The sequence below is a fragment of the Pogonomyrmex barbatus genome, unplaced genomic scaffold (genome assembly GCF_055798465.1).
Source record: "Pogonomyrmex barbatus isolate J1 unplaced genomic scaffold, ASM5579846v1 scaffold1, whole genome shotgun sequence".
NCBI classification, from domain to species: domain Eukaryota; kingdom Metazoa; phylum Arthropoda; class Insecta; order Hymenoptera; family Formicidae; genus Pogonomyrmex; species Pogonomyrmex barbatus.
The window spans coordinates 26,992,880-27,015,000 of record NW_028297098.1 but is presented as its reverse complement, the minus strand read 5'-3'; the positions used below and the strand labels follow the sequence as shown (position 1 = coordinate 27,015,000).

Genomic DNA, 22,121 nt, shown 5'->3' with positions numbered 1-22,121 from the left:
ACGCCCGGCTTTCGAGGCGGAGTATTGCTTTTGGCCAGAAGTGTTCGGAAAAGGACCATCTTAATGGTACTTCCGCGCTGCGGAACGCTGTTCGACACACTGCAGAATAAGAGAGAGAGAGAGAGAGAGAGAGAGAGAGAGAGAGAGAGAGAGAGAAACACAACGAACACATATACGTTGAAGTTTCGCCTGGGTAATTTGCCGCACGATGCGCCCTTTGGGCGTGGATTAAGCTCTTTGAGCACGTATACATTCTTCAAGAGGAACTCGGTGAATTTCTTTTCTCTCTCTCTCTCTCTCTCTCTCTCTCTCTCTCTCTCACTCTCTGTCTTTCTTTCTCTTTTCCTCTTTATAGCCGCAAATGATAACGATGCCGTAAAAGGCGACTTTGCTTTGATAAAACGACTCTGAATTATGGCACACCGATCATTTTCGCTTTATCCCTCCCGGGACCCCGCGGAATGCAGGCGCGTTGAAGTGTAATATCGCGTGACCGCCGCAGACTTCCCACGGAGGCCTCGATATGCAAATTCCCCCCCTAATCTCGGGAATTAATCCGACCGTTATTTATTTCATCCTGTCTTAAGAGGCCGTTCGGTCATTCCCGTGTCGTCGCGCCGACCAACGACTCGGCGCGGTCAGTAACGCGAATTTGTTCTAACCGCGGCGGAAGTGCTATACAGGACTCAAAATTTCACTAAAGCGAATAATCCCGACACACGGGAATATTTTTATTTTATGCCGGGGTTAAAACACTCGCAAGTGTCTCATACTCTTGCAGTTTCGTTAAAGCGAATAATCTCGATACCGTCCGACACACGGGAATACTTTTATTTTACGCCGGGTTTAAAACACCCGCGAGTGTTTCCTATTCTTAGAGTATTTGTTTCGTATTTGTTTTGCATTCCATATCGTGAGTTATTGAACTCATTGAAATTCTATCGATGCTGATTTCTCTCGGCCTAGGAACATATCGGTTCACGTTTTATATCGGATCGCTGTTCGAGCGGAAGCATTAGGTAAAATGAAGCGTCGGGCTCGAGAGAATAATTGTACACGGCGTGTCGGATAATTTCATTCCTTCTCCGCACGACAAGTCTACATACCGCGATTATCCGGACGACCTGTATAGCAGCTCTTTTTGGCGGAGTACTCACCTGAAACAGAAGAAGAGAAAAACATGAGGTCTATCGTAATTACCGAACGACGAGACATTATATAATGTCACGCGCTAGTGAGCGTTCTAAGTTTTTGGCGCAATGCGGATAAAGATATTCTTGAACGATTGTGTTAGTCTCCAAACGTAAGATATTATATCTCTCAATAAAAAAAGTGTCTCTTGTAAAGAGAAGCATAAGGATATGTACATTGTAAAAAATAATACATTCTTCCTTAAAGTATAGTTCTCGCCAGTGTTATATTGGTTTTCGCGACATTGCGCCAGCGTTTTTTTTTTTTTTTTTTGTTTTTTTTTTTTTTTTAAGATGACGAGATATTGAAGTGCTGAGATTTGAACAACCCATTTTTCTACATTCTTCAACTGCAAGATAAAAATAACAAACATCCTGTAACACGTAATAGATATATTAAGTATCTGTTTCCGTTCTCAGGCAAAAAACGGGATCATATTGGTTGTTCTAGTTTCGAGGTATATTGATATATTGGTATATGATCCATGTGTTGACAATCAGCGACCCGTGATGGAAATTATTGATCCTCAACCGATGTAAACTGATGCTGCAAGCACACATATCGTCACGTGTGCAATAATCTCCTAATAAATTTTGTTATGATTACGTTAAATATTGATTTAAGCAAATGTCACGCGTCAATATTTTCTGAATTATTTTCCTTTAATTTCTTTATTTTTCTGTTAACCAACCATTCGATATTATCAATGATATTTGCAATTAGTGCAGCAAAGAAAGATATATATAAATCTCGCATTTTTTTATCTTGGAGATACACAATTTATTTTTATAATTTTAATATTTTTAATCAATGTAATCAATGTAATCAGAATTTAGCAGAGGATTTTCGTAGATATAAGTTCTATCAACAATATCTAATTATTATTGTGTTACCATCTATGTGGCAACGTTAATGAGAAGTAAGCCCTCAAAGTGCAGTCTTTTGGGGAAATGGAAGTCGAAAATGAAGTTGCTGCCGTCCAGTTAGAGGGAGTTAGGACTTCCGCCAAAAGGGGAGCCAGAGTGTCTAGATCGTAAATTCGCGTAATCGTAAATTAACGAAAATGGCGGAGAGAAAGAGCAAACCCGCGTGAATGCGAACGACGACGAGCCAATTAATTGGGGCGTGGGGATTGATTTATCCCGTAATTAACAATCACGGAGAATCCCGCACCCATGTCGGCTGTTTCCCCGCCTTCGTGACGCTTCCTGTTCGCGTAGACTCGCTAATGGACTCGCGACTGACGATACACGCGCGTCTCGCGGGAATCGCGATCGACGACGGATAAAAATTAAGTGTCCCCAAAGGGAGGCCTTATCCGTTATCGATCGGGTGCCTTTTGTCGACGCGTGCCGTCACGCGTCCCCGCGTCACGTTCCTTCGTCGAACGCGTTTTACGTGCGGGTCGTCCTGAGCACGTGACGACACTCCAATCGCCGACCGTATCCGCTTCTCGATGAGATAATCGGCGGCCGTGCCGGAACTCCGCGGACGATTGTCGCACATTCCGCGCGACCCGTCTCCTCCCCCCTCCCCCCTTCCCTCCGTCCCTTCGGGAGCGCGTACTTTTCAGCGCGTGACACCAACGGAATCTATTAGTCACGGAGCAGGGCGTGCGCGGTAATTGTCTGGGAGATTCGCCGTCGAGGAAATGATCGTTCCCAGAACGGCCATGAAGTGGCGGTTGCAACCCGCCCGGCGTCGCTTCCTAAGCCGGCATTTAATGCGCTTAACGAGAAACGCGTCGCGAGATTCTTATCTTATGGAACATCCAGCTGTCTGTGTGGCGTTAGATCGCGCGTAGTTTCTCCACGCTTCTCGTAAGGAAGTCGCATTATTTTACGCGTCTCTCCGTCGCGCATTTCCGCCGATGAGAACATTTGCCCGTCCGTATGCTGAATTTCTTTCTACAATGAGAGAGAGATTTTTCGGAGAAGAAACCGGAAAACTTCGAATGGCTCTTTCTTCTTGGAATAATGTAAGTGTATAGACAGAATAGTTAAAGTGTGTCTAAAGATTTGACATTTACAGATCCAAAAATAATTTCTAGAACGCTCAGAATAATAATAGAATACTTTGCGAATATTTCGATTTGAATATTCTGCGTAATTAATAAGTAATGGCCAAAATTATTTTCAGATTTGTAGATCAACAGATCTTTTCGTATACAGAACGTATCAATATAATAAATTGATTCACGTTTCACAGTAATAGACGTTCAATAACATATTATCGCTAAAATACAGGGTAAATATTAAAATTAGTGATTAATGCAACTAGTTCGATGTAATAACGTTTCTACCGCTATAACGTTCTTGCGCGAGAAAATGAAAGCTGGCCACAGAATTATAGATATTTCAACGCAATTAATAAATCCATTCGTGTACCGAATGAAGTTTCTGTCGCGAAACGCTCTCGAGACCTCATTATGACCATTCATTAAGGCGAGTCAATTATATCCGAGAAAATCACCGTGTCGCGTTCTGTCAGCTGCTAGTTAAGTTAAGTTACAATGTCTCTCGTAAATGAAACGTGTGCAAACTGAAAGATATTTCCTTGAATCGCACGTCGAAGGTGAGCCACCATTTATCGCTCAATGCATAGTCAATTCGACATTTTTTAACATTAATTTGAACATACATGTAAACGAAAGAGGAAAGAAATTAGTTTTCGACTGAATTTTCAAAACACATTCGCAACGATAATTTTACGTTCTTTTCTTCTTTTTTTTTTTTTTAGATGAAATCGCTTCATAAAAATTCAGGAGTTTCTTCGTTCCAGGCGAAGTGCGGCTGTTAATTAAATCAGTACTTTTCGTCGATTTAAAAGTTGGCCGAATTACAATCCAGTAATTATTTTAACTCGATGCGAAACGAAACGACCGGGAATCCGCTCGTTATATCCGTCTCATAAACGATTATGGTATATAAAAATCGCATGGGGTATAATCGATCAACATTGTCATCGGCCGATGGGCGTGCCACTTCCTCCGTTTATATTTAAATTATCGCACGATCGCGATGGGGGAATGCAACGTGTGGATGCACTCAATGTTGGGAACTTAATGCGCTCCCGTGCAATCAGGCCCTCGTAACTTTGAATCGCCTCGTATGTAAATTGGATTCTGCTACCTCGAAGTGATCCTGATTGATCAAAATTATTACGTCCGTGAGTCGTTCAAGAAAAAAGAAAAAGAAAAAAAAAAAAAAAGATATTAAAATACCCGTGTAGTGAAATACGCAGATAAAATATGAAGGATCGTCAAACAATTACGCAAATTACTCTGTATTAAAAAAAAGAGGTAGCGCACGTTTTTTATTCGCAGAAATATACTCGATCATTATCTCAAAATGGTTTCTATTTCCGTGGATTTTTACCTTCGTAAAAGTGCACCTTTCTGTGCGGTCGATGCCTCGTATGCTCGTGAACGGGAAGGTCATGCGGGCCGAGGTTCTCCCTCGACAACGAGCTCACCAGGATCCCCCTCAAGGTCGCGAGGGTGCTGCTGGGAATCTCTCTATTCATTTTGCCGGCTCCCATATCATCTAAGCCTCAGCCGTCGTCAGCGTCAGCACACGTGTTCGCGTCTCGTGCAACGTCCCGAGTGGAAACGCGAGCGATCCTCGTCCGGCATGACGTCCGCTCTTACGGCGTTACGTCGTAACGATGTTATTCACGTCGCGGAACGTATAAAATCCTCGGCTGTAGACAATTCCCGGGAGGTGCAGGGGATGCTTCAGCGAGAGAAGGTTCCACTCGGCTGCCTGCACCGGCACCCAATTGCCGCCGAGTTATTTCGCCGTTCTCGTTTACAGCCGATAAACGTTGCACTTGGAGCTAACGAAGTAATCCCCGCGCACGGCTGATTAAACGCTCGTACGTCGCGAGCGAATCGCCGTCGAAAGCGAAAGGTATCGTCCGAATGGAGCAAGAGGATCGATGCTCGCGTAATCACCCACCGCCGGCGTTCTTGCGCAATTATTTAATTTATCGTCCGCTGCAACGTTCGGTGTAGACGGACAAATTTTAATTAGGATCATTAATTTCCGAGTTGACAGGTTTTCAAAGGTTTTTTTTTATTATTCTACTAACAACGTGGCGATCGGTGTCACACCGGTAATACTGTCACCGTGACACGATATTTCAATCGGTTCGAGAGAAAAAAATAACATGACGCGTGACGTTTCGAGATCATGACTAACGCTTTTTTTTTTTTAACAGGGACTCGTGATCGCGCATTACGTCAGCGTCAAAATTAATCTGGTTCGGCGGAAGATAACTTGCGCTGAAGCGCGTTTGAAACTCGGGATTATCGATGAGGGATCATCGACGTTCACATAGAATTCAGCTTACGCAGTAATCAAGATTGATAAATTCGATGACGCATAAACATCACGACGATAAACATATTCGTTTAATTATGCGCAAGCTAATCGATTCGATGTGATTTTAGTTGATCGATGAACACATCCGGCAAGATTCGCGGCTAATAATAGAATACGTATTAAGTAGCCTCTCGAAGAATTAAAGAGCGAAGATAAAATTGTCCTATTACATATCTCAATAGGAATTCTGATTTCTAGATATGGAATTTCTAGAATATTTACAAACTATCGATTCATTCATCTTATTTTTATTTCAATCCGAATATTGAGAAGTAAAACAAGACTTAACATATCAAACCAATCATTTCTATTTTCTATTCTATTCTATTTTAAAACATGCGGAAGTTTTAAATGCACATTGTCGATCGGTTTTTTTTTTGTAAATGTCACTGCGCAAAGATAAACTTGCCGTTTATGTCACAGTGTTCAATCTCGCTGCCAATCGAACTTCCATTCGATTTGCATCTAGATTAAAAATTGCAGGATGGAAAAGCTGACATTTTCTTTAAAGGACTTTCTGCATGCGAGCCGAATTCCGAGTGGCGTAATTTCAACGCGCGACATTTTTACGCGATTAACCGAATCCTCGGCCGCGCGCGTACGGCGATCGCGTTCGATCGATCTCTCGATCCGGACTAACCGGTTAAAAAAATTCGATCGGCGAGAGCGTAACGTAAGATCGTACCGCGCGCGTAAGTCGCGAAGCGCCGCCGATTTTTCAAGAGTCGACAGCTCGGATTCGTCGAAGCGCCCGCTCACCATGGCTTACGACCTCGCACATTTAGAAATCCCCGTGCAACTTTTCCTTTTCCGCCGGCAAATCGCGCACTCCGGGACAGCGGCAACACGCAACGCGCCGCGGCAACGCGCAGCCCACGTTGCATTCCGCACAATAATGCACTCGATATAACAAAAGCACTCGGCGCGCGCACTCTCACTCGGTGCTCCGGATCACCGGCGATTTCACCGTGGAACGCGCACACGTCACCAAGGAAGAGGAAGTTCGACGATCCCGCGGGACCTTAAATTAATCTCTCCCTTTTCTCCCGGGAGTCGCAAATCTTCTCTTCGTTCAAGGACGAGTCACGACGTCATCCCGCACAAGCACGCGCGCATTCCGCCGAGACGTGCATCGTACGTGACCGCCGCGACAATATATATATATATATATCGCTTAACGACGAGCACGAACGAGCGCGTCCCAAGTCGAACATGCCCAAGTGTGTGACTGACTCGCTCGGAAGAGGTACAGGTGGGTCCCTCCTTAGAGCGAGCGCCGAGTGCCTCTCGCTCTCTCTTTTCGCGCTCGTCTCCCACTCGCGGCCGCGTCCCGCTCCGCAGGTACCACGCGGATAGGTGTATTCTTACCTTCGGTAAGGTGCCTCGCATTGCCGTTTGTCGCCGGATGGAGTGGGGAAAACACCTGTATTATACCTGCCGATGCACGTCTTTGCGAAACGGGTGCAACGTGAGACAGTCGTGAGGCGGATCGCGTAACAGCCGAGGCGAAATATAGAGTAGCGCTTCGAATTCCTGTAGTAGTTCAGGTATTACCCAGATTCATCTCGGATACGTATGCAATCTTTTGGAATTCCGAGGAACGGAATACTCGATACTATTATTCGTGATTTTGAAAATGGTAAAAATATAATAATAATGATGAAGATTTTGTTAATTTTTATTTTATGCGGTAACACTATAGGAAAATTGATCGCAAAGTTATGAAAACGGAACACTGAATACGAGTTGCACGATTAAAAAGTGCGAAATATCAGCAAAAATGCTGCTTAATCTGAATCTAAAATTAAGGAAAAAAAATTGAAACCGGAACACATAAAATATATGATAAGAAAATGAAACTGAATACAAAGGCAAAGTAAATAATAAGGCGGAAAGTAAACTGAAAAAAAAAACTATCTAAAATTAAAAAGCATACAAATTGAATTATATTCGCATGATTAAAATTATGAATACGATATACGGAAACCCCTCCATTCATGTATTAAAAATGAAACGGTACATTATTAGTTATTTTTTATTAATAATAATGAATGTTAGCAAGATAGTGAGAAGACTTTCACGCCTAATTTGGGTCCGTTGCCGATAAACGTAACGCTTAGAATGCAAGTGTAAATGCCCTTCTACTTTCACTATGCTCCAATAAGAAGACCACAACAGCAAGATTCTTGAAAATATCGGCAAATATTTATTATTATTAAATTAAAATCAAGTTCCACATTAAAAGTCAAGTAATAAAGACTGATCAAAAGTCAGCTGACGATTCGTCGACTGACCGCTTATGGTTATGCCGGAGCTCTGCAAGCAACGGAGTGTATAAAACGGCAGTCGAGGAATGACGAAAACGGCCTTAAAAGGCGATGCTATAGACATTCTCTCGATTAACAGTTAGCAATTCTACTATTTTATTTATTTAATTAATTACTTAAAGTCCAATTAATTTTTATCTCTTTACAAGAATTCTATTTTTCATTATCCTTCAGTATTTTCCAACTAGATTTTCGTTCTTCGACTAGGGAGAAATTCATTGAACTCTTCGGATAGAGGAAAATCTTGAATTTTATCTTCAGGAATAAAAAATCAGACAATTTTTAACAAAGAATTCTAACCAGCGGCGTATTTCTTTACTATGACTTCTAGACGGAATCTTCCTCTTCAGGGTCGCGAAACGTCGATACCATAATCTGCTCACGCTTCGACGATACTCGTTTCAGCATTGCATCGGTATATCGCCGATATCTTTGTAATCGTGAACGAAGGGCGGTCGCCCGTGAACGCCGTAAATCATCCGTAAAGTAACAACCGTTCAAGGATCGATCTAACGAAGATCTACGCTGATCTCATAAATAAATTGTAACAGATCTTTTGTTAACCAGTCGTAATTGCGGCGGAAGAACAAATATTACATTAAATTTTTCATCAACGAAGCGTTCGATTAATCTTTTTTCCTTTTTTACAAATTTTTTTCCCATTTCGAAAAAACAATTACGATTTGCTCTATTTTTATTTCTCTCTCACCGCGTTTGTTTTTACCCGCCACAGAAGAGATATAATGTATACACGATCTATGAAATTGATCGGAGGCGAAAATAAACGTTGTCGCAATTGCCATATGAACTGGAATCAAAAGAATCAAATTCGGTCGAAAGATCGCGGTGCACTATTAACACGTGTGCACTATTTGTTCGAGCGTTTCGTGTAACATCGAGCTCGAAAATCAATATGTACAATCAATATGTGTAGAGTGCGTTTGGCAATTTGTCAGCGATGATGTAGTCAGGGAGGGCGGGAGGGAGCGTTTTTATCGGATCGACTGTATTACGGTAGCAACAATATTTCTTTTTCTCTTCCCTTCTTGGGGAGAGGTGTTAGAGCGTAGCAGTCGTAAATCACTCGTTAAGTCGAAGCGACTGTAAGTAACGACCCTGATCGCGGGCTCTCCGACTTCGTCGATACGTTCCACAAAATACATGGAGAACCAGCTTGGCCACGTGCACCTCTCAAATCTCGTGTCGCCGCCAGGTATAGAGAATAAGGCACTTGGCATCTACCTCTCCGTAAATCGTTCTTAAACGTCATAAAAGTAAATTTACTGCCGCGGAAAACATTTTTGTACTTGCGTATAAAATAAACACACAATTTCGATCACGTGGAAGGGAAATGCATTCCGAGGAAACAGTGTTCGAAGTACTTGGATATGTACATTCGATACGCACTTGGTGAGCAAAGCCGCATAATGCAACACTTGCATATCGCGTCGGTAATGACCGTGAATGGAGAAAGCGAGGAAGTGCTCTCCGGAGTTTAGAAAAGCTCGGAAGAAACGAGCCGCCTAAAACAACTCGCGATTTCTTCTCCGGTCGGACGCGGCATCCTCGTTCACGTTATTCCACAAAACTATACCTTCGCGAAGGCGGCACGGCCGAAGTTGGGGAAAAAAGGCCGCGAAGCGGTGATTCGGTAAGCTCCAATTGCGAGAAGAATAAGAGTATTGTACGAATGGAAGAAGTTGTTGGCGCGTCCGCGCCATTGAATGGCTGCTCAATGAATGGAAAATTTTACGGGCACGCTCGTTCTTTCGCGCGCCTCGGAAACACGGTTTGTAAACCAGATCCGGCAAGCCGTTCTAAATTCGACGTGACGCACGTGGCAGCCGTGTGTAGGTGCCGAAGACGACGGACGTGAGTAAGCCAAATGTTTCCGAGTAACAGCGGGACTCGATTAAGATTCTAAACACGATGCGCGAAACGGAAAGAGTAAACGCGCTAGATAGACGGCTCGATAGATCCCTGTTCTTCCATCACGTTTCTTCTCCGACATCGGTGCTCTCGGGACGCTCGAGCAGTGGTATTTCCACGACTGTGGCAAGAGCCTCTTGCCAGAGGCAACGACGAGACAGGTCGTGGTGAGGCAACAATAAGCACAATTTTACGCGTCGCGGTCGCAACCGTAACGCGAGCCATTAAGGTGTCGGCTACTGATTTGCATCGCGGATCGCGCGTCGTCGATAGCACACCAGGTGCTTACGCAAGAGATTTGTCCCGACCTGACAACCATCTTGCGCAGCGCGGCACGACGTTGCGTCGTGCCTTCGACGCGATTTATGCGTCATGCAACGTCGGTATTCTCGTCCCGGCGCTCTTTCGCGGCCGGGCGACCTTGCAATGTCGTGGCGCGATGCAACCGACACGCATAGCATCAGGCTTGATCGCCGTCGATCGCCGAAGTCGAGGGGAGACACTTTGAAGTAACCTGCAAACTTTCTCCCCGACAATAATGTGTGTATGTAAATTGCGCCGAGTGTGCTATAAGTACGATGGCCATACATCCTTTTTTAAAGGAGAGCTCTTTATTTCAGGTATCCTTTAGATTTACTCAAAACTCGATTTCGTTCTTTATTTTAACGAAAATTTTCTTTTTTTTTAATTAGCAATGTCTAATGAATGAATTTTTGAAAAAACAATAAATTTAGTTTCGTACATTCATCATAAAAATATCATCAAAAGCTATTTTTTATTTTTATTTAAAAAATATATAATTTGTCTTTTATTAAAAATATTTTTCAATTTTTTGTTTTATTTTTGTTTTATTGAAGTTGTTCAGATCCATTTTTATTTTTTATTATTTCGAATTCAGATTTAAATCAAGAGTTTGTTCCCACACAATCAAACCAGTTTCAAACTATCAGAAAACTGCGCAGTATCTCATTTTGGTATGCTGAAAATTTTGAAATGTGTAAACTTCTGACAGTCACAAATTGGTTTGGAAACACGTTGGTTAGGAAAACAAAGCCTTAAAATTTTCAAGTTTGTTAATTTTTCAATTACAAAATATAGTACCGTAATTATAAAATATAATTACCGTAGCTATGAAGTGTAACTATATTTATGAAGTAATTAATTTTAGATGCCGCAAAATTGTTTCTGTTGTCACATCACGCGCGAAACAATTTAACTCGATTGCGGATCTTACGAACTGAATTGAAATCGAGAGTTCTAAAACGTAAATCGAATGCTCATCCATTTCACGATACGCTAATTTCCAAGCTAGATACATATCTCAATGCTGCGGTTTAATAACGGGTTCTCGTAGACATCAAAGGGTGGCGGCGTAAAGCCAGCTAAGTAATTAGCGGCGACGCCGCGGAAAATAACGGGTATCCTGGCGTGGTGTAAACTTGGCGAAATCTATCGGTGCCTGGCAAGTCCCCGTAAAAGAGCCATTAGGAAGTTTCCTGTCGCGATGCAAAACTTCGAGTCGTTAATCCTCGTTCTCGCGAATCGCCAATGGGGTTATGCATTTAAAATTCTAATTCGAGACTATTTTTATCTTGCAAGCCGAAGGACCGGTTGCTCTAAAATGCGGAAAAAGAAACGAGATTGTTCCTTTATCGTTTCTCGGGACGAAATTACAATATGAAATTATAACAGTGAGTATTCCTTTTATTAACTTTCAAACGAATACTTTTTAAAACATATATAATCAAAAATATTAATTAAGATTAAATATATATAAAATTTGTATCTTAATAATAATTGTAACAATAAAATATATTCAAAAAGGTATTTTGAAGAAGTAAAATTTCTTTCCTATAAAATATAAAATATAAAAAATAAAATATAAAAAATTTAGAAACACGAATATTTTTTAATATATAGAATCAAATTGCATATAGCACAATCTAAGCAAATAAATTCGTTTTAAACAGAAAGATGAATGAACCATTGTAATTAAAATATGGCATTGCAGAGATGACATTATGAAAGTGCGCTATTCTTGCGGGGATGACTGATTCACACGTTAATGAACTCATGGACTTGAACTCAATATAATATTAAACAATGCAACGAAAACATTAATAAGTGATAAATGAGGAAAACTGGAAGACGCAGTCTAATTTACAAATAAGAAAAATAACAATGAAAATTAAATTTATTTAATATTGATGTAACAGTGAAAGCTAATTTTTTATTTACATTTCAATTTAAAAAATGCGTTACTTTATCAGGATTAAGTAATTAGAAAATGCCTGTACGCCAGAAGTTTGTACGCGGTTGTGTACGCAAGTTACGAAGAGCCTAAAGTGTTACTTCGGATTTCTTTAATAAGTTGTTTGTGCAATCGTCGAATGTGAAATAGTATTAGGAATCAGGCAATGCTTTTCAATTTAGACACGCACCGCGTGATTACGTGACGATACTCGCTGAAATCGCTGCTTCTTATTGACCGAATAACGATCGCCTTACGGCAGAATATTTTCCAAGATATATATATCTATTGCGACTTGTACTTTTTATGATTTTAAGATTAAAAAAATTGCGCGTCAGGGAAATTGTGAAAATTTTGCGATTAAAGAGACTGTCCATTAGCGACTATATCCGAAGGCCATCTTTCGAATTTCCTGTTGCATCTTTTTTCTTATCTTCGCGTCAGTAAACAGAGGCGTTAGTAAAGATGAAAAAAAAAAGGTGTAAACAGGAAACTCGGACAGCGTGCAAAGGAAATGGAAGTCGTAGGTGGAAGTGCAATAATCGAGATCGCTACCGGTGCGCAAGCATTCAATTTAACAGAAACTCGGCGACATGACTACCAAGCTGCGCGTCATGCATCGAGGATGCAACGGCACATGTGAAATTGCATCTCGAAGCAGCGTGTCAGGCGTTACGGTCCTCAGACAACAAAACGGTAAAATGTTTTACATGACTGAGAACCAAGATGCCCTTTCCCGTTTCTCTAATTGGCCCTCGACAAGGCCGTCATTTTCGAGCACTGTGAAAATATCCGCGATAAAAACATCCATTCCATCACTTTCACGCGGAAGATCGCACGACCGAGCTATGAATAATTTATGAATAAATAATTGACATAAGAAAGTGTTGAATAACCGAGAGATAGAGGAAACTTATTAGAAGAATCGCCGCGCATCTCTAAACAATATTATATAAAACCTGCGAATCTGATGGTATTAATATTTCCCTCGTGTCGGGTCTTTAAGCGGAATTAATAGCGACTCGATCCCTTTTACGTCACTCACGTCCCTCTTCTGCGGCTCTGGCGTTTTCCCGATTATTACAGCCGACGACTCCATTCGTCGTTTTATAACGCGAATATACACGCGTTATTACTACGTAGGTATCGGAATACACTTTCTATCGGCGGTACGATTTTATACGCGAATGCAAACTCGTTCCGTTCGATTCCTCCGCGTTTGCCTTTTGCCATGCCGCCGCTGACCGTAAAAGTCGAGCGACCAGTTCTTAAATCGTCGGAAAATGTATTCCGCGGAATGCGTTATGCCAAATAAAGGTCGATATACGGCCGGTTAATGCCGCAATGTGGTGGAAAAAGTGACCCGCATCGGCCGCGTGTCGCAAGCGCGCCGACATTTATCGGGAACCAATAACCATGCCACGCTTTGGTATATTACCATCGTGAAATAGAACTTTTCTAAATAAACATAAATTTACATTCCACTCGCGGGTAAAATAGGCTGATTGCAACGACCGGCGGCCGGCGGAGAATCATTTCGTCGACTTTCCCGATAATTGGACGGAAATGAGGATCATTCTCTCTATAAGCATAAAAAGTTGAAAATTCTCTTTTTAATGCGTTCTATTCATCAGCGCAACATTGTTGCAACGTGAAAGTCTTTTTACTCCTAACGGGTTACAATTTTTCAATTGAATAAAAAGTGCAAGAATTTAATTAATAATCTAGGATCTCGAAACAATTATCCCTATCGATCCCGCGATCGATGTCTGGATAAATTTTTTTACAATTTCATCCTCAGCCTCGTTTGCTCTTTTTTCAACGTACGAGAGGCAATAAGCCAATCGTCGCTAATGCAACGCTAATTCACGAGAGATCCTTCGATTTATACGCTTGCTTTTAGAAACGCATACGCAATCCGCACGTCCGCACGAGATGTGATGGATGAGAAAGTAATCGCAAATTCGAAAGATGTCGGATTAGCGGAGCTGAGAAGTAAGAGACCCATATATTAGCGAGCCGGCTCTCGAGTTCTCACGATTATTTGTTCGCAATCTCGACATCGAAACCGAAGCTTGTTCATCGAGTCCATCGCGCCGTTTTGACATTAGAGATCACAATATTACGGATCATTCGGTTACAAAGTCACGTAGATCAACTCCAGATTATCTTATTCGTTCGTGGATTTCGCGTTATCAGAACGAAAGAGCGAGAGAGAGAGAGAGAGAGAGAGAGAGAGAGAGAGAGAGAGAGAGAGAGATACAATAATCGAATTGACACAATGAAAAGTGCAATACGAAGACAGATTCCACAATAATGCAACTCATTAATTTAAACGCTAATGAGTAACTAATTAATTCCGTTACGTCCGCGATAAAGTGTACTCCCCTCTCCCCCCCTCCTCCCTCGTTAAATTCACGTTTGTTGTAATTTTGATACGCCGTGAAATTATTATGAATGAAAATACATTGTGATATTTCGGAACATTACAAAACGATAGATAAACGGATAAACGCGATGATAATGAGCGAATGACACGCGTGCGGGTCGCGTACATGAAAAACGGATCGTGAAGGCGGGGGACGGGGGGGAAGGGAGAGAGACATGTGGTCGGCGTGTGTATCTCCGGGCAAGGCCGTCTACACGGTTTGCACGAAGTGAGCGGAGAAATACAGAGCGTGCGAGCGGAGCGGCGACTGGAAACGCTCGAGGTACCGTGGGCGAGAAGCACAGAGCTCCGCCGCCCACTCGGCGAAGATCATCCAAGACAATAACGGAGATGGGCGGGAAGCTAATTCCCAACTCCGAATCGGTCGACACAACGTGACAATGCGCGGACGGACGGGCCGCCGAAGCTCGGCGGCAGATTCAATGGAAACGTGGTAACTCGAGATTCGACTTCGTCCGAGATATTGGATGATTAATGAGGATCGGATAGATTGGATCCTATTAATTCACCGAATCAATCCGGAGAACTCCGTGTTGGAAGTTTCATTTCAGACAGTTCGTAATTGTGTAATAAAACAGTTGCATTCTGAAACCTAACGTGAATCGCGTCGAAAATCGAGATTTACATCTCTGAGATTTGCATTTGTTGTTTTATTCATTAATTTGAAATCTTCTTCTGTTAAAATATTTTTTTTCTTACAAATGTGAAATGAATATTTATTTTTCGTACGTCGTAACTTTCTCCGAAATCTGCCTCGTTTTCGGAAACTCGTTATAATAATACTACCTTCCAGTCGATCGATGACGAAATATTCGCCTTCGTGCGATAAAATAAAATATGTAAAATTGGTTTGATCGAAACGTGCGATATATTCCGACATTTTAGATTCGGCATTTGACATTTAATTGTTATTGCTCCAAGTTTCTTTTTCAAGATGTTTTTGCGAGATTTTAGTTTCCTCTCGAGATTACGATCATAAATTAGATTTCCACAGATAAGCCATTTTAAAACTTTGCATTAATTTGATATAATATGCATATAGCATGCAACATATTTGGCAAAATTTCAACTTTTTATATTTAAAATTTAAACAAGTAAATTTAAATATCAGAGAAAAGTTTAATTTTAAAAAACTTCCATTAATATTTAAATTTTTTTTTATACTGACTTATCACATCTTTTCTGTCATAATAATCTGATTTTTCTCAAAAATGTAATTTATACATAAAATTATAAATTCATAATTCGCAACAATAATAATAAAAATATGTTAAAAACATTTTAAAGACATATAATGTAAACTGACAAATATTTTTATCATATGACAAAGGCACGTGAATACTTTTGCGGAAATGAATCGTCGCGTAGCCGGTGGAGAATGAAGCCTTTTTCCTTCTCCCCCTCATTTCTCTTTCTCGCTGTATAAAGTCTAGGCAATTAAAGGAATATATTTGCAACCGTGTCGCGGAATATAAAGGCCTTTATTAAGGCGAAATAAAGTTTATTATCCGATTCATAAGTATGATCAGTGGACTTGATTCGTAATAAGACTGTCTAAGAATAATAGGCGACGCAGCTGCACGGGAAATGCACTTCTCCCGAACTAAGAATATTAGTTCTGTAATTTATCGTGCAGTCCGAGTAAAAAGCTACGTGGATTTTTCATCGACATCATTTTTATTTTATAAAATTACAATCGTTAAGCTTCCTCGTGGAAAAAAATAAGATACAATGGGAAGGTGATGGCAAGTCGAGGCTGAAATTTTATATGCTTGAAATCGCTAATCGTTACGGCGGACGTTTAAACGACACGCAAGGAAATCGTGTAACTGCAAATTTAGGATTCTCGCCACGTAAAGGCGGCACAACTTCGATGTACTTGCAGGCATTTCGAAGATGCTATCGGCCTCGTAAATTCGGGTCGCACGTTTACGTGACCTGCGCGCAGCACGATTTTTCCTCAATAACACGGATTCGGCGGCAATGCGCTTTAAACGTTTTACTCCAGTTCCGAGTGAAGTTGTCTTCCATTTTACGATCTTGCGATTTTACTTCAATTTTCACCGTTCTATTAATAACGTTACATCGGCGCGCGCGGTTGCGTTACACGGCTTGCCGTCGCAAGTTCGTGCCGTCTCGTTGGAAATCGCGGCGTTTAAAGTTCGTTTAACTCGGCTTCTATCGAATTAGAACCGTGGAAATTACCGTGGAAGTTGCGAAGAGACACTGTCACGAGGTGTTGCACACTCGTGCCGTAAGAAAAAGCCTCGTTAACGGCCATAACGCGTTCGTCACTGTGACGTGCGTATAGTTATACGCATCCCTTTTTCACGTCGTCCGTTTGTTCTCTTGCCGGAGGCATCGACCGGCCGATAGTCGGAAAAGCGCGGCTCAGGCGCTTTTAGCATTCCGCGCTTTTGTCATAAATCCCGCGACATTGTGAAAAACGAAAGGCGATTCGGTATTTCACCGTTCGTAAAATCGTGGAGGACCAATGGAGAAAGTAAATGCTACATTGAACCATATGGCGCTCTGTCTCTCTCCATTCCAGCGGGAAAAAGGAAATCATTTGAATCGATCGTGATCGAGCCCCCGCCATTACGTAGTCGTGCCTTTAATTAGCACGAAAAACAAGCCGTAAGGTGCAAAATAACGCGTCTGCTTGTTCTCACAGCATTTAGGATCACAATGTAACGCGTTCTTCTGATTTTCCTGATATTTTTGTTCGATTTCACGGACGAATTATCGCGTGAGAAATCCTTCGGTTGCATCGTACAGTCGAACGATTTGCAGCGATTGTATCACGATCGTATGAGCGTCATGGAATGATATGTATGTACTCATACGCGATACATTAGACTGAGATCATTCGACGCACCTGCAAAGAAATTGAGCTCGCCAGAAGTCCTTGGAAGGGAATTCCTTCGTCGCAGCCTTTCATGCCTTTCGCCTTCCGCCTCTGATTGTCTCAATATTCTTTAATATTTAAGTAACGAAGAAAGAAAAATCCTTAACGGCAAATTCGTCGGAAAATATAAATATTAGCAAATTGTTTTACATCTAATAGAATATCGTCGTCTCAAAAGATAACATTTTAAAAATTGTCGTCCATTGATAGCAATATCGCGTGAAATAATTTCTTCAAGTCACAAGATGTAATATGCGAGAAGAAAGAAGTCGAAAACGTCTCGTAATATCTTCTTTCGTGCTCGTATGCATAATCGATCGACTTTTCCTTGCATTCCATCGACCGGAATAACGATTGGAACGGAGGAAAAACGAGCGAGTCGGAATGAAATTCATATTTTCAAGAAAATTCATTTGGCGCGCGAGCAACGGGACTTTTTTCGGTGCCGAGCTCGAAGCGAAATGAATATAGCGGTACACCGATGTCGATGACAATCGCGGAGGAATATCCGAAGCGGATCAATTAGTTGCCATTTTTCAATTTCATCGCACAGACGAACAAATTGCGCCTCATCGAGCGAAAGCGGCGCGATAATTATCAACGCTTGACAAATTCGACGAAGAAAAGACAATTTCTCTGCCGAGTCGCGGATTGTGTCGGAGTACAAAATGAATATTTTGACAAAGTCAATCGGCCAGATTAGAAAACTAGGCCAAGATTGGACGGACGAGCCCTGCGAGCATTCCGCGTGCGATAGCAATTGAACGTTACGAGTCCGTGACAATATGATTAGCTCCCTCCTCTCCTTTTCTTCCCTCCCGCTACCGTTCGCCAGTCGTAAACATCGCAATATTCTATCTTTCTGCTCTTTCTTGCAGAGGAAATAAATCCCCGACGTGCAACGAGCGCGATGCAGCTTGCTGGCGCAAGAAGTGACGCGGGAGCCAGATGATGGAGCTCGAGCAATACCTCGGTTGAAATGTAGGTCAGAGGCTCTCGTCCGTGTGTGCGGCTCGAATCGGAAAAATCTCGATCGCGATCGCGCGGCAACCTTTTGTTTCTCGCTCCGCCGGGTCCCTCCCCGCTGCCTTTTAAAAAAACGAACAGCGTCGCATTATAGAACGCTGGTTATTTTTATTTTATTGCCAATCGGCTGACCGACCGACCGACCGACCGACCGACCGACAGACCGTCAATGTTTTTCCATGTCGTCCATTTATACAACAATGCGTGCTGTTAAACAATACGACTGTGTTGTTCCGCTAGCGGAATTGCCAGAATCGAAACGGTCGAATTTTTGTACGGGAAAAGGAAGCAACACGCTCCGTCCAAACACGCGTGACGATTCTGTATCGCGTCAAGTAGTAACGATTACAGAGAAACAAGTTCATTTTAATTACAGAGCGAAATAATTAACAAAAGCATCTCATTAAGGGAACGCCTACCTTTTTCCTTCTATAAGAGAAAACGTCCACGCGGAGAAAGCAAGCTCCGGTATATAATTTTAACATCGAGTTCACGTGGTACTTGAGCGAGTACTCGCTAACGAGATCGGGTCGAGATCGAGAAGCGGTCGGGATTAATTTTCTTAAAACACACAGTCGGTGGAAGCCGCATTGAGAGAGCGATATTAAAATGCGTGAAAAGAGTTGAACTCCATCGTGGCTGCTCGACCAGCGAGATTTTCCACCGAGTGTATGACGTGCTCGCGTCAGACGGCCGTAAATTGCAGTTAATTAGCTCGATGCTGCAGATTATGCATAATTAAGAGCGGGAAGAGTGAGGGGAAGGGGGAGGAATTACATAACGTCGAGCGATGCCAACGATATTCCCTCGCGCATTATCTCACTCCCCTTTTTCAACAAAATTAACACTGCAGTGTCATTCTCGTATAATATCAATTAATTATGGCGATGAAAATGGAAACTGATGGAAATGATGAATCATGATGTATAAGGCGAATACTTCATTATAGCAAATGTGGAATGGAATTGTTGAGCGAATATTGCTACCGACGTCGTTAATTAAGATAGATGCCGAACACCATTTAGACGCATAACTCGTTCGAATGAACGTAAAATACTTGTGATATTTCATAAACAATTGCGTAACGTTCATTCATGTTGTCGAATTAGCGCATTGAAATAATCACGTGGACATTGCGTATGTATCAGTAGATAGTCAAAGCAATCCCGACAGCCTGGCTTACCAGCCACTGTTGGGTTAGCATCGACCGGACGGCTATCATTCGCTGGTGCAACTCTACAAGTTTCTACCGTACCGTTCGTGGCAGGAACCTGCATAGCATCTGCGGCAGGAATCTGTACTGCGATTACCGACGACAAAGTTACATATACATATATGATCTGAAATCAATACATCATCGGAACAAATGTAAATATTCTCAAATACACAACATATAAACGATAAGAATATTTCAATTCCGCAAATAATTTTCCATGTTAAAGGAATCGATCGCTACTTGAATTTTTCAAGACGGAGAAATGATTTGTTCGATTTATCTTTTTCAATTATTTGCAAGGTGTAATGTGAGTAGATTATGATAATGGAAGTCACGGTTACATGACCGAGCGCACTTTTTTGTCAATAAAATCGCTATTCAGTGTCGACGAGACACTCCGTATAATTCCACGTATACCGAGGACGAGCGTGACCACAGCATGATTATTGATTTCTTCGAGTACAATCGGTACGAATGGTACTGGCAACAGTCAGTTGTATCGCGAACACCGATGTTTCGCGAAGCTCTTGTTGATCGCGAAGGGTAGGAAGGAAATGCAAATGCTGAACGAGACAGCGACGCGACTCGCTCGATGCAACTATGTGGGCGGATTGTCTCGCCCCCGCAGCTCAAACAACACGCTTGAAAGACGAGGCAACCGACCGACCGACCGACCGACCGACCGATCACCATTCTCCTTAACTGCACCCTTCGTGATCATCTTCTTGTCCCGCCCTGTTCCCTACGCTCCGCAGCGATTCGCCTCGTATCGAATAGATTTACAATCGCGGCCAAATGTCCGTGATCAAATATTTAACACCGCTTCAAAATTATATCTCGAAGCGAAACCAATCCTTTATGTGGGAAATAATTTGCATAAAAGCTTAGCTCACTCAGACTGTCATCGTTTTAAAATGTATAATAATAAATACAAAGAGGAATGGAATGATGAAATAATTTGTGGTCAAATAAATTAAGATTTATTTTTTTTAAATAATAAGATTAGAAACCATTTTAAAATAATTAAATTGTTGGAGATCTTGGAGATTAGTTCATAGCGAGATATGATTACGTAAGAGAAATGACTTTATTTCTGCGAGGGGCAATGTTCGTAAAGCCGTTACGTTATCGAGACGCCGGGCATCGTAAAAGGAACAGTTCTCCATCAGCAAACTGACAAACGCAGCGTTTGTTCCTAATAAAAATGTGGCACCGTGGGCGTGAAAGGATCAGCGAGACGGAGAAAGTAAGAAATAAATTGAGGAGAGACGTCTCGCTTCCTCGTGACGACGATACCTCATCATCGGGCACGTGCTGGACCGCCGAGAGAAACCGGTTCTCTCCCGATCGCTGACCGAGGAATTTTTAACAGTCCACGGTGACCTTAACGATCGATTTCGGTGCATTGTCGTGTTTGGATGAAAAAATTTTTCCTTGCAACAGGTAACAGAATTTCCTGAATTCCAAGAGAAATTCTTGCGACTCGCGAAAAAAATTACGCAATGTAATTTCTTTTTAATATTCAGCGCATCAGGCGTTACAGAGAGAATTACATAAAGAAAAATAAAAATTTGTGTAGAAATAAAAATATGTAACGATAAAAATTAATGTCACTTTCATTCTTACGAATCTCTTCTTTACATATTTGTATTAAATATTTTATGAGATTAAAATTTCGTCGCTGTTAAGCACGATTTGTGTAACTTAGAAATTGTTGAAGATTTAATTAGCGCCACGAGAAGTGGCGCGAGAGGAATTTCACGAAGAAGAAACTTTTCAAACTTCTCGACCAATAACAGAAACTCGGAAGTCGGCTTCTGTTGACGTTTGACTACAAGACTACTTTCGCAAGACTCAAAACGAATCCTTTCCATAGTTACAAAGTAGAAAACAGGGACTTCTCTTAAAGGAGAATTTCATTGTTGCGGGCCAATTAACGGTCGAAGAGAGTCCCTCGGCGTATTGTAAGTTGCCGAGATTGAACCGCACAAAGATAGATTCGGTTCCGTTGTAAATTATATCGTGCGCGACGCACTATCGTACGCTATTCATAAATCATCGCGGCATCGAGATGAAAGTTTTCCACTCACGATGTCCCAGACAGAATCTAATTACAGCCTAAAAGAATTCCCAACAATGCCCGCGTACATCCCTCGCGCAGCACGCCGTTTTCCACTCGTCGTGCAACTCTCAAATTACACATTTGCAAATCATGCATACGATCATAACGCGCGTCGCAATTTTGTACAACATTTAATTAAGCGTTGAAAGCGAAGAAGTGAAAGGATGACGCGATGAATACTAATAAACACCTTCCGCTTAAAAATAAAATTTTCCTCTTCCTTTCTAATCGTGCCTGTCTATTTAATATTAAAATAATACGCGGTCTTTAAAATAAAAAAAAAAAAAAAAAAAAAATGGAGAAATTACGAGGATTTC

General features: G+C 41.7%; 1 protein-coding gene and 1 long non-coding RNA gene across 16 annotated transcripts in view; one reads left to right on the top strand and one right to left on the bottom strand.

Moving 5' to 3' along the window:
• The window catches only part of LOC105431675 (uncharacterized), a 94,282-nt gene that overhangs the window by 58,697 nt on the left and 13,464 nt on the right, over window positions 1-22,121 (bottom strand). For 5 of the 15 annotated variants that reach the window (XM_089075548.1, XM_089075572.1, XM_089075569.1 and 2 more), the window contains exon 2: window positions 1,107-1,157. The exons of 3 other annotated variants lie outside the window; for them this stretch is intronic. In XM_089075548.1, the coding sequence (XP_088931674.1) occupies window positions 1,107-1,157 (51 nt within the window). Of the gene's footprint in view, window positions 1-1,106; window positions 1,158-4,568; window positions 5,161-6,944; window positions 7,110-9,497; window positions 9,939-22,121 lie in introns of those variants that run through there. 7 more of the 15 variants (XM_089075554.1, XM_089075579.1, XM_089075556.1 and 4 more) reach the window with 7 other exon arrangements.
• LOC148938321 (uncharacterized) lies at window positions 2,642-21,252 on the top strand. The gene is made up of 2 exons (XR_016139133.1): window positions 2,642-3,169; window positions 18,319-21,252. It is a non-coding gene; the product is annotated as an uncharacterized LOC148938321 (long non-coding RNA).